The 17,841-nt window shown below is 47.5% G+C and overlaps 1 protein-coding gene across 1 annotated transcript; it reads right to left on the reverse strand.

Annotated features, from left to right (window-relative positions):
- Positions 1 to 15,212: 15,212 nt before the first annotated feature.
- Positions 15,213 to 16,540, reverse strand: LOC123440823 (monooxygenase 2-like). The gene is made up of 2 exons (XM_045117370.1): positions 15,843 to 16,540; positions 15,213 to 15,751 (listed from the first exon to the last, which is right to left on the reverse strand). Exons 1-2 carry the CDS (start codon positions 16,519 to 16,521, stop codon positions 15,213 to 15,215), a joined length of 1,218 nt encoding a protein of 405 aa, XP_044973305.1. The 5' UTR covers positions 16,522 to 16,540.
- Between the last annotated feature and the right edge of the window lie 1,301 nt (positions 16,541 to 17,841).

Genomic DNA, 17,841 nt, shown 5'->3' on the forward strand with positions numbered 1-17,841 from the left:
TTCAGCTCATATGTGCTTCACTTATATCTTTTGAGCTAGTTGATTTTGCTCTATGTGCTTCACTTATATCCTTTAGGGCACGGCGGTGCGTGGCTTGGTAGTTGATCTATGCTATGAAAGTAGTCTCAAAATGGGTAGTTATCCAAAGGGATACGAAAACTTCCACCTTCATGTGCATTGAATAGTTAGAGAAGTTTGATTCATCTCAATTAGTTTTGAGTTGTGGTTATGGTAATATTGAAGTTATATTAGTAAGGTGTGGTGGATCTAGAAATACTTGTGTTGAAGTTAGTGATTCCCGTAGCATGCACGTATGGTGAACCGCTATGTGATGAAGTCTGAGCATGATTAGTCTATCGATTGTCATCCTTTGTGTGGCGGTCGGGATCGCACGATGGTTTATACCTACCAACCCTTCGCCTAGGAGTATGCGTTGAATGCTTTGTTTTGATTACTACTAAAACTTTAGCAACAAGTATATGAGTTCTTCATGACTAATGTTGAGTCCATGGTTTAGACGCACTTTCACCTTCCACCATCACTATCTTGTTTAGTGTCGTGCAATTTTCGCCGGTGCAGAAAACCACCATTAGCCTCCCTCAAAACAGCCACCATACCTACCTACTATGGCTTTTTCAAAGCCATTCCGAGATATATTGCCATGCAACTACCACCATGACATGTGCCACCACTTCTACATTGCCATTGCATGATCGTAAGATAGCTAGCATGATGTTTCCATTTATGTCTATGCCATGCTAGATCATTGTCACGGTACACTACCGAAGGCATTCCATATAGAGTCATCATTGCTCTAAGTCTTGAGTTGTAAGTGTGATGATCATCATTGATGGAGCATTGTCCCATGTGAGGAAATAAAAGAGGCCAAAGATGCCCACCAAAATATATTAAAAAAAGAGGCCAAAGAGCCCACAAAAAATATATATATGAGAGAAAAAGAGAGAAGGGACAATGCTACCACCTTTGCACACTTGTGCATATTAAGCACCATGATCTTCATGATTGAGAGTCTCTCGTTTTGTCACCACCATATAGCTAGTGGGAAATTTTCATTATATAACTTGGCTTGTATATTCCAATGATAGGCTTCCTCAAATTTGCCTTAGGTCTTCGTGAGCAAGCAAGTTGGATGCACACCCACTAGTTTTCTTTAAGAGCTTTCACATACTCTTAGCTCTAGTGCATCATTTGTATGGCAACCCCTACTCATTCACGTTGATACCTATTGATGAGCATCTCCATAGCTCATTGATATGCCTAGTCAATGTGACCATCTTCTCCTTGTTTGTCTTGCAACCTCCACCACAATCCACACCACTTGTAGTGCTAAAACCATGGCTCACGCTCATCTATTGCGTGAGAGTTGAAAAAGATTGAGAAAGTAAAGGTGTGAAAACAATTACTTGGCCAATACCGGGGTTGTGCATGATTTAAATTCGTTGTGCAATGATGATAGAGCATAGCCAGACTATATGATTTTGTAGGGATAACTTACTTTTGGCCTTGTTATTTTGAAAGTTCATGATTACCTTGCTAGTTTGCTTGAATTATTATTATATCCACATCAATAGCAAACTATTGTTTTGAATCTAATGGATATGAAAATTCACGTCACATAAGAGGAGTTACAAAGGACATCTATGTTAGGCAGCATGAAAGCATCAAAAATTCATTCTTTATCACATCCATACTCGAGGACGAGCAGGAGTTAAGCTTGGGGATGCTTGATACGTCTCAAACGTATCTATAATTTTTGATGGTTTCACGTTGTTATCTTGTCAACCTTGGATGATTTGTTTACCTTTTATATCTTTTTTGGGACTAACTTATTAATTCAGTACCAAGTGCCAGTTCCTCTTTTTTCTGTGTTTTTGACTCTTTTCAGATCTGATTTTGGAACGGAGTCCAAACGGAATAAAATCCCCGAAATAAATTTTTCCAGAATGGAAGAAGATCTGGAGGCTTGACGGCCAAGGCAGTGGGCCCACAGGGGGACCACAAGCCCTGTTGCCGCGGCTAGGGGGGCCGTGGCAACCAAGCTTGTGGCCCCCCTGGCACTCCCCTACCCTAGGTATTTGGCCTATAAATTCCCTGAAAATCCAGAAACAATCAGGGCATCCATGAAAACACTTTTCCAACGCCGCAAGCTTCCGTTTCCGCGAGATCTCGTTTGGAAACCCTTCCCGGTGCCCTGTCGGAGGGGACTTTGGAGTTGGAGGGCTTCTACATCAACACCATCGCCTCTCCAATGACTCGTGAGTAGTCCACTTCAGACCTACGGGTCCGTAGTTAGTAGCTAGAAGGCTTCTTCTCTCTCTTGGATCTTCAATACAAAGTTCTCCATGATCTTCATGAAGATCTATCCGATGTAATGCTCTTTGGCGGTGTGTTTGTCGAGATCTGATGAATTGTGGATTTGTGATTAGATTATCTATGAATTATATTTGAGTCTTTGCTGATTTCTTATATGCATGATTTGATATCCTTGTAAGTCTCTTGGAGTCTTGGGTTTTGTTTGGCCAACTAGATCTATGACTTTTGCAATGGGAGAACTGCTTGGTTTTGGGTTCATACCGTGTGGTGACCTTTCCGAGTGACAGAAGGGGCAGCAAGGCACGCATCATGTTGTTGCCATCAAGGGTAACAAGATGGGCTTTTATCGTAGATATGAGATTGTCCATCTACATCATGTCATCTTGCTTAAGGTGTTACTCTGTTCTTTTGGACTTAATACACTATATGCATGTTGGATAGCGGTCAACGTGTGGAGTAATAGTAGTAGATGCAGAAAGTATCGGTCTACTTGTTTTGGACGTGATGCCTATATAATCATTGCCTTAGATAACGTCATGACTTTGCACGGTTCTATCAATTTCTCGACAGTAATTCGTGCACCCACCGTCTACTTGCTTTCATGAGAGAAGCCACTAGTCAACACTACGGCCCCCGGGTCTATTCACAACTATCGTTTCCACTTTCACTTTTACTTTGCTTTGTTTACTCTTTGCTTTCAGTTCTCAGTTTGCAAACAATCTATAAGGGATTGACAACCCCTTCATAGCGTTGGGTGCAAGCTCTTTGTGTTTGTGTAGGTACTTGTGTCTTGATGAGATCTTCCATTGGTTCGATACCTTGGTTCTCAAAACTGAGGGAAATACTTACCACCGTTGTGCTACATCACCCTTTCCTCTTCAAGGGAACACCAACGCAAGGCTCCAAGGACGCAGGGAAATCCTTTGCATATTTGCCAAGGGAGTCCCTAAAGGCGTAGCCGTAGGAGCAGGATTCATGGCGCCGTACCAGGGAAGGTCTGTTGTCGCAGTAGCAGCTACTATGTCTGATACTGCTAGAGATGCTATGCCTGATACTGCTAGAGATACTATGCCTGATACTGCTAGAGATGTTATGCCTGATGATGCTATGCTTGATACTGCTAGAGATACTACTTTGCCTGATGTGCCACTAGGGGTATTCCTTGATGCTCATATTGCTAGAGTTACTGCCAATGCTCGTGATGCTTCTGAAACTGCCGATACTATTGAGATAGAATCTGATTTTGCTCCTGCTAGATCTAGCTCTCCTAGATATGAATTGCCTGATATACCTGAGGGTTATGTTATGGAGGGAGAGATAGCTGAGGATTTTCTTGCGTGTAAGGATGCCTATGACGCTGAGAAATTACTTCTCAAGTGGAAGGAAAAATCTCTGAAAGCTAGGATGAAATACGACCCGAAGTTTGCCACTTCACAGATCTTTATCACCGATAAGGATTATGAATTCTCTGTCGACCCTGAGATAATCTCTCTAGTCGAATCTGATCCTTTCCACGGTTATGAGTTTGAGACGGTCGTAGGCCATCTTACCAAACTACACGATATAGCCACCCTTTTCACTAGTGAGGAGAAGATCCGCCACTACTATATCCTTAAACTGTTTCCTTTCTCTCTAAAGGATGACGCTAAAGCCTGGTTCACTTCTCTTGCTCCTGGATGTGTGAGTAGTTCCCAGGATATGGTCTATTACTTCTGTGAGAAATATTTCCCTGCAAATAAGAAGCAAGTTGCCTTGCAGGAAATATACAACTTTGCTCAACTCAAAGAAGAGAGTCTCCCACAAGCTTGGGGGAGGCTCATCCAGCTACAGAATGCATTGCATGATCACCCTCTTAAGAAGAACGAGATACTTGATATCTTCTATAACGGACTTACCGATGCTTCTAGAGACCACCTAGATAGTTGTGTCGGTTGTGTTTGTAGGGAACGAACTGTAGAACAAGCTAAGACTCTACTGAATAACATCTTGATCCCGAACCACCTCCTAAGCCAACTCCAAAGAAAAGAGGTATTCTATTCCTCAGTCCTGAAGATATACAAGAAGCTAAGAAATCTCTGCAAGACAAAGGCATTAGATGTGAAGATGTCAAAAATCTACCACCTATCGAAGAGATCCATGGTCTCGATAACCCGATACAGGTAGTAGAAGTAAATTCTCTGTGTCAGTTTGATGAGAGTGATATTCCTTTTGACAAACCTGTTAGCCTATGCTTCGATGAATTTGACAACTTTGTTTCCAAACAACAGAGTTTCAATGATTATGTTAGCAGACATTTGGAACAAAGTACTCGTATGCTTAGTCATTTAAGTGCTTGTGTAGACAGAAATTTCAATGATCTGAAGCTTCTGAGTAAACATGCCTCTATGATTACTACTCAGGTAGAACAAGTACTTAAAACTCAGAATGACTTGCTCAATGAATTAAATGACAACTCTGTCAGAGTCATTACTAGAGGAGGCAAAATGACTCAAGAACCTTTGTATCCTGAAGGTCATCCTAAGAGAATTGATCAATATTCTCAAGGAATTAATGCGGATACACCCAGTCATCCTAAGGAGAAGAAGAAGGATGATAGAAACCTACATGTTAGTTCACCAAATACTGTCACACCTGAAGAACCAAATGATATTTCTGCGTCTGATGCAGAAACACAATCTGGTGATGAACATGAACCTGGTGACAATATGGACAGCGATGTTCATAATAATGCTCAACCTAGCAATGATAAGGGTGTGGAGATTGAACCTACGGTTAATCCTGATAACTCACAACCTAAGAGATACGATAAGAATGACTTCACTGCTAGGAAGCATGGTAAAGAAAGCGAGCCATTGGTTCAGAGACCTATGCCCTTTCCTCCTAAGCCATCCAAGAAAAAGGATGATGAGGATTTTGAGCGCTTTATTGAGATGATAAGACCCGTCTTTCTGCAGATGCGGCTAGTTGATATGCTCAAAATATCTCCATATTCCAAGTACATGAAAGATATCGTGACTAATAAACGGAAGATACCAGATCTTGAGATCTCCACCATGCTTGCCAATTACACTTTCAAAGGTGGAACTCCTAAGAAACTTGGTGATCCCGGAGTGCCCACTATACCTTGCTCCATTAAAGCAAACTACGTAAGAACTACCTTATGTGACCTTGGAGCCGGAGTTAGTGTTATGCCTCTCTCTCTCTTTATCGTAGACTTGAACTGGATAAGTTGACACCCACTGAAATTTCTCTGCAAATGGCTGACAAATCACTGCTTTCCCTGTCGGCATTTGCGAGGATGTGCCTGTTGTGGTTGCTAACACCACTATCTTAACAGACTTTGTTATCTTGGATATTCCTGAGGACAATGATATGGCTGTCATCCTCGGAAGACCCTTTTTAAACACTACAGGGGTTGTTATAGATTGCAACAAAGGCAATGTCACTTTCCATGTCAACGGTAATGAGCATACCATGCACTTTCCAAAGAAACGATATCAAGTACATTGCATCAATGCTATCGAAAAAACTTCATCGATTCTTATTGCGAGCTTTGAATGCCCTATTCCTCGTGTCAAGATGAAGTATGGTTTGCTTGTTGGGGAGATACATATCCCCATTGAGGTGACTTAGTGACTATTCGAAAATTCTCCGTTTCCTTTTGCGATTCGAGGATTTGATCAACCCCATTGACGGATTTCCTTCGATGACCATGAAATGGATGAACCAAAGAGTCACATACCTCTGTTTTAAGCTTTCACTTTCTGTTGCTTAGAAGAAAAATGATAGATTTAGTTCATTTTTTCTTGTTTTCTGTTTTAGCGTCATGGAGAAAAGTACCCCGAAAATAAAAGTTCTCCGATGGTCCTGAAAATCTAGTATGATTTTTTCTGGAATATTTGAAAAATACTAGGACTGAGAGCTGGCCTGGGGGCCACACTAGTGGGCCACAAGCCCTGTCACCGCGGCCACCCCCCTGGCCGTGGAAAGCAAGCTTGTGGGGCCCACAGGGACCCCCTCCACTCATTCCAGCTGCCATCCTCTTCCTCTACCTCTAGAAAAAATCGTTTCGCACCTCAAACCCGTGTTCTTGCTCATTTGGCTGTGATTTTCGATCTCCTTGCTCAAAGCACCATTCTCTGATCCGTTTTGGGGAAATTACTCCTTGGTAAGTGACTCCTCCATTGGTCCAATTAGTTTTTGCTCTAGTGCTTTATCCTTCGCGTATTCTTGCTACCTTGGTGACCCTGTTATTGAGCTTGAAATGCTGATTTTAGCTGGTCCCAAGTAGTTTTAGCGCGTGATACGGTCCCTAGACACTAGTAGGAGTAGTTGCTACAAGGTGTGGTTGGTCTTTAATCACTTTTCTCTTGAACTTCAAAATTTCAGCAAAAAGAAATTATGTTCAGGAGGAAGTTTCATGGTGGTTCCTCAAGTAAGAAGGGTCCCCGTCTTCCTATCCGGGAGCCTGATCCTTATCAGCTAAGGGATGCACCAGTACAACCATGTGAATGGCCTTCCGATGAATTCATGGTCGAAGCAGGCTTCAAGGATGAGTTTGATACACTTGTCCGCAATGCCGGGTTAGAAGAATTCCTCTCAGATAAATGTGAACAGTATGCTATGCTCACTGCCTCTTTCGTGTGTAGATTTAAATTTTCAGTTGGCCGTGACTCATCCATAATGTTTGATCTGTATGATAAATCATATGCCATGGATTTGGAGGATTTCAATAGGATTTGTAAAATACCCTATGGGGGTAACCTTAAAGATCCTGCTAAGTCTTCGGTTAGCGATTTTTTCTCTAGTATATCTGTTGGAGAAACTAGAGACATCACGCAAGCTACCATAGGAAGCATTCATTTCCCTGCCTTGCACTACTTTGCCCTCTTCATAGGTAGATGCATTAACGGCAAGGTTGAACATTGTCACCTATGCTCATCCGACCTTAGTATCCTTAAGAGCGCAGTGACGGGTGACAAAAGCTTCAACATGGGAGCTATTATAGCAAGGAGGCTGAATAAGAATGCTATTGATGGGGATTTCTTTGGCGGCATCTATGCCACTCGCATAGCAAATTTTCTTGGAGTACCCATCCGCGCAGAAGATCCCCCGCTCCATACAGCTTTCCTTGACCGCATCGCTATGACACGCTACCAGTTCCTTGAGAGGGATGATGAATCCCTCCTATACCGATTGATATTTAATCGACAGGGTGTTTTCCTTATTACCCTTCCTGCTCCTGCTTTCTTTGACTTTCAGGTAAAACGGAGATACTACATAACCATAGGAGAGGCAGAGGAGTATGAGAGGGAGGCGACGGCTGCTCGTCTCCGTGAGGCAGCTATTCAGGCAGTGGCTGCAGCGCTCCCGTATAACCCCGATTATGATTTTGGGTTTCGCCAGGACCGTCCTTGGGAGTAGACCAAGCTAGGCCAAAAGCCTAAGCTTGGGGGAGTACGTGTTCTCACCGACCTTACATTCATGCTCATGCTTTCACTTTGATTAACCGATGTTTACACTTTGCCACTTTATTATCCATGCTAGTTTATTTTCGTTTTCTTGTTTTCTTGTTTTGTGCACTTTTGAGAAAACCCAAAAAGATTTTCATTTCTTCTTTTGCTTGTTGGGAGCTTTCCCACGTAAATAGTTTTATTTTTCTTTGGGTCAAGGTAGAAGATATTGGTTACAATGCTTAGTGGCTCTTGCATGCATACCTATTTAGCTTTCAAAGAGCCATATTACTTTGTCTTCTCCTTTGTGTTTGCCTGCAGATTCCAGCTCTAGTCCAATGCACGAGCACTCTTATTATTGTTCACATCGTTAGATCGTGCAAGTGAAAGGCAATAATGATGATATATGATGAAGTGACTCAGACTGGAAAAGCTGGTATGAACTCTATCTATTTTGTTTTTGTAAATATGACTAGCTTGTCGTCCCAGATTCAGCTTTGTTGTGAGAGAACCATGTTTGCAATGACAACTTAGAGATCATAGTTTCTGATGCCATGCTTAATTAGCTAGGATCTTATAATGGTTTGTCTTGAATGCCAACATAGATTTTGAGATGACTATGATGTAGTATGATAGGATGGTATTCTCCTTTGAATGATTCAAGTGGCTTGACTTGGCGCATGTTCATGCATGTAGTTGAAACAAAGTCAACATAGCCTCTATGATGTTCGGGTTCATGGTGATTTATATCATGTTCATGCTTGCACTCCATGTTAGTCAAACTCATTACATCCTGATGACTGTTGTCGCTCTCTAGTTGGTCGCTTCCCAGTCTTTTACTAGCCTTCACTTGTACTAAGCGGAATACTGCTTGTGCATCCACTTCCATAAACCCAAAAGTTTTTCCATGAGAGTCCACCATACCTACCTAGTTGCGGTATTTACCTGGCGTTCCAAGTAAATTTGCATGTGTCATTCTCTAAACCTTCAAGAAATAATCTGTTTTGCATGCCCGAACCGCTCATGTGGTGACAGCGGGCTATTGGTATCTTCCATGTTAGGCATGTTATCCTCGACATGTGTTTATTCACTGTCATTCACGAGAAAGGGGCTGGTAATTGGAATGCCCAGTTCCACTCTTAAATTGAAAACATAACTGTAAAACAAGACTCCCCCCGGAGTGATGTTAGTATGGACGGTACCCGAGGATTCGGCTAGCCGTGGAGTGTGATTGATTGGTGGTGGGGGAGTTAAAACTTTACTTTTCTGTTTGGGAACCGCCTATAGAATGAATAGCGTGGAACATATTGAGAACTCTTGGTCATTGCGTTGACAATGAAAGCATGCCACCCAAAATTATTATCTCTGTTTTCAAAGCTTGAGCTCTGGCACCTCTGCAAATCAATGCTTCCCTCTGCGAAGGGCCTGTCTATTTATTTTCCTGTTGAGTCATCCTCTTCTTATATAAGCACCAATTAGAGAGCACCTCTGTCTTTTTATGTTTTGCTTTTGATTGATATTGAGTATGACTATGACTGGATCTTCGTTGCTATGAATTACAATGTTTAGTCAGCCCTTGATCTTTGAAAGTGCTCTGCATTTATGTTTTGCAGTCTCAGAAAGAGCTAGCGAGATACCACCTATTCATATTGCTTCATGCTTGTTTTGATTGAATTGTTGGTATCTGAAACTCATTATTACTTGCTCGCTAGCTGATTATGACATTGATATTAGTTTACCGTGAGATCTATGTGTCACTTGCTAATGTGGTTAACTTGTGATTTTGCTGAAATTCTGGTTATGAGTTAGACATACTTGCAACAACAAGATCAAACAGAGTTTGTCAAAGTTTTTCTTTCTCTTTCAGTTTGTCAACTAAGTTGCTTGAGGACAAGCAAGGTTTTAAGCTTGGGGGAGTTGATACGTCTCCATCGTATCTACTTTTCCAAACTCTTTTGCCCTTGTTTTGGACTCTAATTTGCATGATTTGAATGGAACTAACCCGGACTGACGTTGTTTTCAGCAGAATTGCCGTCGTGTTGTTTTTGTGCAGAAATGAAAGTTCTCGGAACGTCCTGAAAATTTACGGAGAATATTTCTGGAAAATATGAAAAATACCTACGCAAAGATCCATCGGAGGGGATGGGCCAGTGGGCCACAAGCCCTGTTGCCGCCCCCTAGCCGCAGCAACCAAGCTTGTGGGGCCCACGTGGGTCTGCCGCCCCCAACTCCAGCTCTATAAATTCACTTTCGTCCCGAAAAAAATTAGAAGAGAAGATTTCATCGCGTTTGCGATACGGAGGCGCCGACACATCCTGTTCTTCATCTCGAGGACAGATCTGGAGTCGGTTTTGGGCTCCGGAGAGGGGAAACCGTCGCCATCGTCATCATCAACCTTCTTCCCTCTCCAATTCCATGAAGCTCTTCATCGTTCGTGAGTAAACTATTCGTAGGCTCGCTGGGCGGTGATGAGTAGGATGAGATCTATCATGTAATCGAGTTAGTTTTGACGGGGATTGATCCCTAGTATCCACTATGTTGTGAGATTGATGTTGCTACTACTTTGCCATGCTTAATGCTTGTCACTAGGGCCCGAGTGCCATGATTTCAGATCTGAAATTATTATGTTGTCACCAATATATGTGTGTTTTAGATCCGATCTTGCAAGTTGTAGTTACCTACTATGTGTTATGACCCGGCAACCCCGGAGTGACAATAAGCGGAACCACTCCCGGTGATGACCATAGTTTGAGGAGTTCATGTGTTCACCAAATGCTAATGCGTTGTTCCGGTTCTTTATTAAAAGGAGAACCTTAATATCCCGTAGTATCCTTTTGGACCCCGCTACCACGGGAGGGATGGACAATAGATGTCATGCAAGTTCTTTTCCCTAAGCACGTATGACGACACACGGAATGCATGCCTACATCACATTGACGAACGGGAGCTAGCCACATATCTCTCCGTGTTATAACTGTTGCATGATGAATGTCATTCAAACGAATCACCAACCCATTTCCTACGAGCTTGTCCCACTGCTGTTGTTACTTGTTTTGCTCTGCTGTTGTTACTACTGTTGCTGCTGCTGTTACCTGCTTTGCTCTGTTGCTACTTGCTACTGCTGTTACTCGCTACTGTTGCTACTTGCTACTATTGTCACTACTGCTGTTCCTTGACACTGCTGTTACTCGTTACACTGCTGCTACCTGCTACAATACTTTTTCTCTCGACGTTGATGGGAAAGAATATTTCCTGTCCACGGGCAACTTCTGGTGCCATTGATACGACAGTTAAGAATAGTCTGCCTTGTCAACAGATCGTTTCTGACACCGTTGTTATCATACTACTTTGCTGCTGATACTTGCTTGCAGATACTAATCTTTCAGGTGTGGTTGAATCTGACACATTCAGCTGCTAATACTTGAGAGTATCCTCTCACTTCCTGCCGGGCTAACCAACAAATTTGGGTTGAATACTCTACCCTCGAAAACTGCCGCGAACCCGTGCGGTGGTGGGCCATTGCAAGACAATTGCTAATTGTTGAGCAACTGGGAGCAGTTCTGGCTCTGTTGCCGTGGAGGCATCAAGTCAGGAGCACGTCAACAACATTTCTCTAGTGCCGTTGCCGGGGACTGCTAGCACGGAGCCGGCGGGCCGTCGCTTCGGGCCAGCCGTTGAGAGAAGCTGTGCTGCACTGCCAGAGCATGTGGGTAGCCGGTTTCGCCCCGGAGTGCATTTTGCAAGGCGCGTCGAGCATTTGCTCGAAGGTGAGCTTGGGCTGCCAGGTGGCCTTGCCGGCTCGCGAGCTCTGGCTGCCGGCATGAGCACCCAGTTGTTCTTCCTCGACTGGCTGGTTGGACTTGCGCTTGTTGTTCAACTGGCCGCGGTTGTCGCCAGTCGGCCGCGTCGTGGCGGGCGGCTGGTCAGGCTTGTCGGCCGCGCTGACATTGATCCGCATCGCGGAGTCCGTTTTAGCGAATTTGGCCGCCTTGGCCATGAGCGCCACCAGCGTGGTCAGCTTGGAGCACATAAGCTTGTGCATGAGGAGGGTGCCGTCTCGGCAGCCCTCGATAAAGTACTGGATGGCCTGCACTTCATGGACTCCTTGGCAGGAGTTGCGCAACTCAGTCTAACACGTGACGTACGCGCGGAGGGGCTCGTCCTGCTACTGGACGCACATAGCCAGCTCGCGGGAGCAACAAGGGCGTTTGTAGCCAGGTGTTGACGCTGTCGGCCGGCAAGCTGTTAAGCCAGGTCCGGGCCGAGTCCGTTAGCATTAGCGGCACGTAGCGGGGGGGTGGTGTGATGGGCTTGTTCCCCCTGGCGATGCCGACTATACTGGTGTAGTCGATCAGCCAGTCCTCCAGCTTGGCGGAGCTGTTGTACTTTGGAGTGTCACATGGGAGTGTGAAGTCGGTTGGGAACGGGTGTTCGCAGATCCAGGGGCCGAAGCAGGCCTGACCGATCGGGCCCTCCTCCTCCAGGAAGGCCGACTACGCTAGCGGGTCGAGGCGGGTGCGGGCATCGTTCTCGCTGCAGGGGACGCATGGTCCGAGCCAGGTCACGAGTTCCGACCGAACGGCAGGCGCAGGCGAGCGTGGTCACTCCTGGCGCGGGGGCGGAGTAGGGCTGCGAGGCGGCCGGTCGGCTCCCCGGCCGGCTCACGGAGCCGGCTGGATACTGCCGGTTGCTCGTTTTGGCGCTGCGAGCGCCTGCCGCGGCTCCCGTCGGTATTCCGGACGGAACTGCGGGGGGAGGAGGAGTGATTGGCTGGCTGGCGGCCGCTAGGAGCCTGCAGATCATCGTACTCGTAATGAGAGGATACGGAGAAGGCCTGGTCTGTATCGATGCGACCTTGTTGCTCGTTGTCAGCTGCGAGGAGGTCCTGAAAGTGCTTCTCCTGCCGTGCACGCTCCTCGCCCTCCATGGTGGCCATCTCCTCGTAGGCCACCTGGGCGGCCCGCATTTTGGCTGCGAGGTGTCTTAGATGGGCAGCTTGCCGCCCAGGATGTTGGCGACAACGCAGCCGCGGTTGCAAATCTCACCTTGCCGGTTGGGTCTGTCGCTAGCCGAAGTGAGGTTGTAGGTGGAGTTGTACTCGCGCTCACCATCGGAGGAGGAGGAGGAAGAGGAGTTTATATCTTTTGAAGCATCATGAAAAGCAGCTTCATATCCGGGAAATACACTTTGGTTTATGGTAGTATATGCATCTATATGATGATTTTTTTTAAATAATTAATTAAAAAGCCAAAATAGTTCCGAAGTATTTTCATATTAAACTTGACTTTGTTTTGCACTAGTATATAATATTTATTGCTATTATGGGTCACTATTCACACTATTTTGATCAAAAATTTGTCTTCCTTGAATAGAAGTCAAAGTGCAATTTTCTTTTTTGGAATTTTTTTACAGGTATAATGGAAGGTAGATTTATTTTAAAAATATATTCAGAATTCTTAAATTTTTATTGAATTGCTAAATTTCTTTTGCATATAGGACGATGGAAAAGTCCCCCTCCTTTCATATCCTATCTATTAGGTATTGCAGATGTTATTAGTTTATTCTATAATCATGATGAAACATTTAAATGGTTCACTTACACGGAAATCAATACATCTTTTATTCTACTATGAAGGCAGTATTATAACCGGACTTATCCCTGTACTTCCCCGCCCCGTGCCGCTCCCGTGAGCGGCTCGGGCACAACCCTAGGCGGCGCCGCCTGCCCCCACTTCGCCATTCAACTTCCTCGCAGTCATCGGAGGGCGCCGCCAGGCAAAACACCCTCGTGGGTCGGCGGCGGCAGGGCTCTTCTCCCCTCCTCTGCGGGGCGCTCGGGCGACGTGGGCCGGCTCGGTCGCGTGGTGCTAGGTGTGGCCGCAGGGCTGCTCGACGGGGCAGCCAGGCAAGACGCGTTACCGCATGGACGTTGCTAGGGTGTGGCACTGGTGCTCCCGGGCACCGGGCGACACGTATCTGGCAAGGATCTCCCGGCTGCCCTGCTCCAAGCTGCTGGTCGTGCAGGGTGGCCGTGGCGTCGGCCTGGGCATGCAGGGAGGCTACGACAACAGCGCAGATCTAGTGAGGCACGCCCCAACCGCTCTGGTTCGACCTGCTGGGCGCGCAAGAAGGCAGCGGCGTCGGCACAGGGTGCAGGGGTGCATGGAGGCCGCAGTGGTGGCGCATGCGTGCAAGGGGCGAGCAGGGGTCTCTAGTGTGGTGGACAAGGGCTGCAAGGGTCTCCGTCGAGGCATGCATCTCGCAAGGGGCCTCACAGATGCTTAGCGCCCGGTAGGGGCGTGCGAGGGGCGAAGGAGTTGTCGCCGATCTGGCGAGGCATTTCGCGCATGGAGCGCGCTCGTGCGGCAGCTTCGGCCGCGAGAGGCGTGGCCGGTGGGTGTCTGTGTGATCTGGCATTGCATGGACGCCCCTTGGGGTGCGCAGATCGAAGGCTCATGGCGGCGAGGATGTGCGCTCCGGCGACGTGTGATGCGGATCTGGTTTCCGGGCATCGGCGGTCTCCGCGAGGTGCGGCTCGCTGCGATGGATATTGCTGCTTCTTCGTCGATGGGCAGCTTCGATGGTGGTGATGTTTGGTGGACTTGTCAATGCCAATGCGGGATGATGTGCGGTAAAGGTGGTGTGGAGCTTGGTGAAAACCATGTCTTGGCCTCGTGCCGTGATCGACCCGCGATGGCGGCGGCTGTGGCCGTCGTTGACCTTCTTGGGGGCATCGTTGCTTGTTTTCCCACCCCTCCTGCGCGGATCTGGCCATTTCGACCTCTCCGGAGGAAACCTTGATCTGTGATCGGACGATGACGACGCCTTGGTGTCGTATTCCCTCTTGGAGGCTCCGTCTTGGGAGCTTGGCGTCGGTGAGCGCGACCGTGGATGGCGGTTGGCGGTAGGCGTAGCATCCAGACTTCTGTGGCAACGATGATGGTCGGAGTGATGTCGGCGATGCGCCAATGGTTGCGGTAGTGTGTTCTTCTTCGGTGTGTCCATGGTTCTGCCTCGGTTTGTTTTTTGCTATGGAGTCAAAGCTGCGGCGGCGGGGCCCTGTGGTATATGATGACTCGCTGCAGGTAGCCCTCTCAGTGATCTCCCGTGGCGCTAGTCGTGTCTGGTTTTCCTAGAGAGTTTTCCGTCAGAGTCGGAGCTGCGTTGTGTGGTCATAGGTCGACGTGTCGTCCATAAGGATGGGCTTTGCCCTGAGTGTTTCAGTCTACGAAAATGGGCTTGGTCGACGTGCCGTCCATAAGGATGGGCTTTATTGTTCCGGCTTTTATCCGGTTTTTTATAATTAACTGAATAATTTTTTTTCTACTTATTTAATAGATAAGGCAATCTTTACTTCCATTTCGAAAAAAATAAATAAAGGGAGTGTTATTCAATGTATTCAAAATAGACACATACAGTAGATGTCTAGCTTGACAGCGTTCCGCAGTCATGGTCGGACATTTTCACGAGCCTTCCGACGAGAACTCCAGCCAGCACCTTCTCCCGCAGAAAGCTGATGATCCTGTTATTACTCTGCTGGAAGAAGCCGACGATATAGGCGGTTCCGATGAGCTCGATGCTCCTCCATCGGCGTATCCCGACGTACCTGCGCAGGCACGAGTCGATCCTCTCCTTCTCACTGCCGCCAGTCGCTCCGTCGCCATCGCCAGCGAGGATGGCCTCGCCAAGGCATCTGGCCAGGACGACGCCGTCCTCCAACGCCGCGCAGCCGCCCTGCCCCAGGTCCGGCGTCATTGGGTGCAGCGCGTCGCCGGCCACGCACACGTTCCCCTTGCTGATGCCCGCGAACAAGAGCGAGAGCGGGGGCCGGAACCGCAGCGGCACGACGGGCGCATCCTCGGTCCTCTCCACCAATTCCAGCGCCTCCGCAGGCACCTTGGAGCTCCTCAGCTTCGTCAGCACGTTCTGCTTCATCTTGGCGCGGCTCTCGTCGAGACCATGATCTGCACGTCACGTCAGTCAACGCGAGACGGTAAATGGACACCGAACATCACAGCATCGCCATGGATGCAGGGAGTATCTTGCTGAACTGACCGTCTGTGGAGGTAGACCATGTGTAGAACCAGTAGACGTCGGTATCGTTGCAGGGCATGAAGCCGAAGCGGAAGCCGTGGCCAAAGAACTGCAGGAACTTGGGCGGGAGGCCGTGGCCGTCGGGATAAAGCGCGAAGCCCCGCGTGGCGGAGCGCCCGGAGTGCGACGGCTTGGCGAGCCCCAGCCATCTGGCCACCACGGAGTTGATCCCGTCGCAGCCTACCAGCACCTTTGCCCGGAGAGTCGAGCCGTCGGCGAGGTGGAGGATCTTGGCGCCGTCGAAGTGCTCGTCGATGGATACGATCTTGGAGGAGTAGCGGATGGTGCCCGTCGGCAGCTCCGACGCCAGGACGTGCAGCAGCACGTCGCGCCTGATGCAGCAGAACTCGTCTCTGAAGTCCACTTCCTTTGATATCTCTCCCGTGGACGCCGACATGACGCGCAGCTCTTCGATACGCAGGTGGAGCTTCCTGATCTGGTCGCCGACGCCGAGGGCGTCGAGCGCGCGGAAGGCGTTGGGCCACGTGGCCAAGGCGAACCCGGACGCCCGGAGCGCCGGGGACGACTCCAGCACCACGCTCCTCACCCCTTTCCTGTGTAGCCCGAGTGCGGCGGCGAGGCCGGCGATCCCGGCGCCCACGATCACGATGTCCTCGCCGGACTCCTCTTGCCGCTGCATGCTTGCCACCGTGCGGAGAGCAACGATGTCGACCGGCCCGTCGAGGCTACGTAATCGGTGGGCTTTCGGATGAGAGCGCGTGATTGTTTAACACGAATCGACCAATGTAGCTAGAGCTGCTCCTCGTGATTGGGCGTATTGGACATATATACAGCTCGGCAGTGAATGGAGCTTCAGAATTGACGTCATTGCTGATTAGGTAGGATTGTGTCATTGCCATGAATTGCTCGCGCTAGGCTCGGCTCCCGCAGATAGCCGGAAAAGGACAGCTTGCAGTAGCAAACAAACATGTGACGGTAAATGCTATCAGAAAAAAACATGTGACCTGTTTTTTTCAAAACATGTGAATGTGAGTTGCTGATTTTTTTTTAAAAAGCTTCTAATCAGGGGTTGATTGCGGGGTTATGCCTCATATCATTCCAGGAGATGTGGTGAGTTTGCAATATACATATGATACTATTCTCTTTCTGAAGAATTCAGTAGTTAAAGATATGCACTTAATGGTTGTTGGCCTGTTTTGAAAATCTGTCTAGCTTGAAAATCAACTTCCACAAAAGTGACCTTATGACCATTAATGTGGAAGAGTGTCTGGCTGTGGAGTTTGCACGGATTTTCTGTTGTAAACTAGGTGCTTTTCCTATAAGATACCTAGGTGTACCTCTTCATTATAATAATCTTAGACGAGAAGACATTCAATCAATTTTAGATAGAATTGTTAAGAATATTTCTGGCTGGATGGAAAGGTTTCTAACCTACAAAGGGAAGATTATACTCCTCTATGCATGCATTATCAGTATTCCTGCATACCTCATGTCTATGATTAGGTTTTCTAGAGTAAAAGGCGCTGGCGGTCTTAGAACTTGTGCTGCGGGTGCACTTAAGTCCCACTACTTGCAAACCGAAAAAATCCATCACAGAACTTGCGTTTCGGGCTTATCTAGGTCACAACCGCCAGTTGGACCGGTCCGCTGCCCGGTTTTCTTCGTTCGCGGTCACGCGAGGCTCACGTGTGAGGTGATTTTTGCACAGAAGACCCTGGTCGGTTTGCTAATCACTTGGAAACGTCCCTGCCTTAGGACAGATGAGGGAGGCGACAGGCGGCCGCGGTGCTGGTGCGTCGAGCTCGCCGGCGGCAAGTATTGAGCTGATGGAGGTGATGGAGAGGCTGCCGAAGTTGTGGACAGAAGAGGTTGGCCAGACGATCTACGGTTAGTTCTTTGTCTCTTTCCCCTCCCCTCCCGTAGGTTTAGTTCTCCTCCCCCTCACCGGCCGATCTAGGGTTAATTTTCCATGATTTTCGCAATGTAGGTTCGGATTCAG

This window comes from Hordeum vulgare, chromosome 3H, assembly GCF_904849725.1.
Source record: "Hordeum vulgare subsp. vulgare chromosome 3H, MorexV3_pseudomolecules_assembly, whole genome shotgun sequence".
Classification (NCBI taxonomy): domain Eukaryota; kingdom Viridiplantae; phylum Streptophyta; class Magnoliopsida; order Poales; family Poaceae; genus Hordeum; species Hordeum vulgare.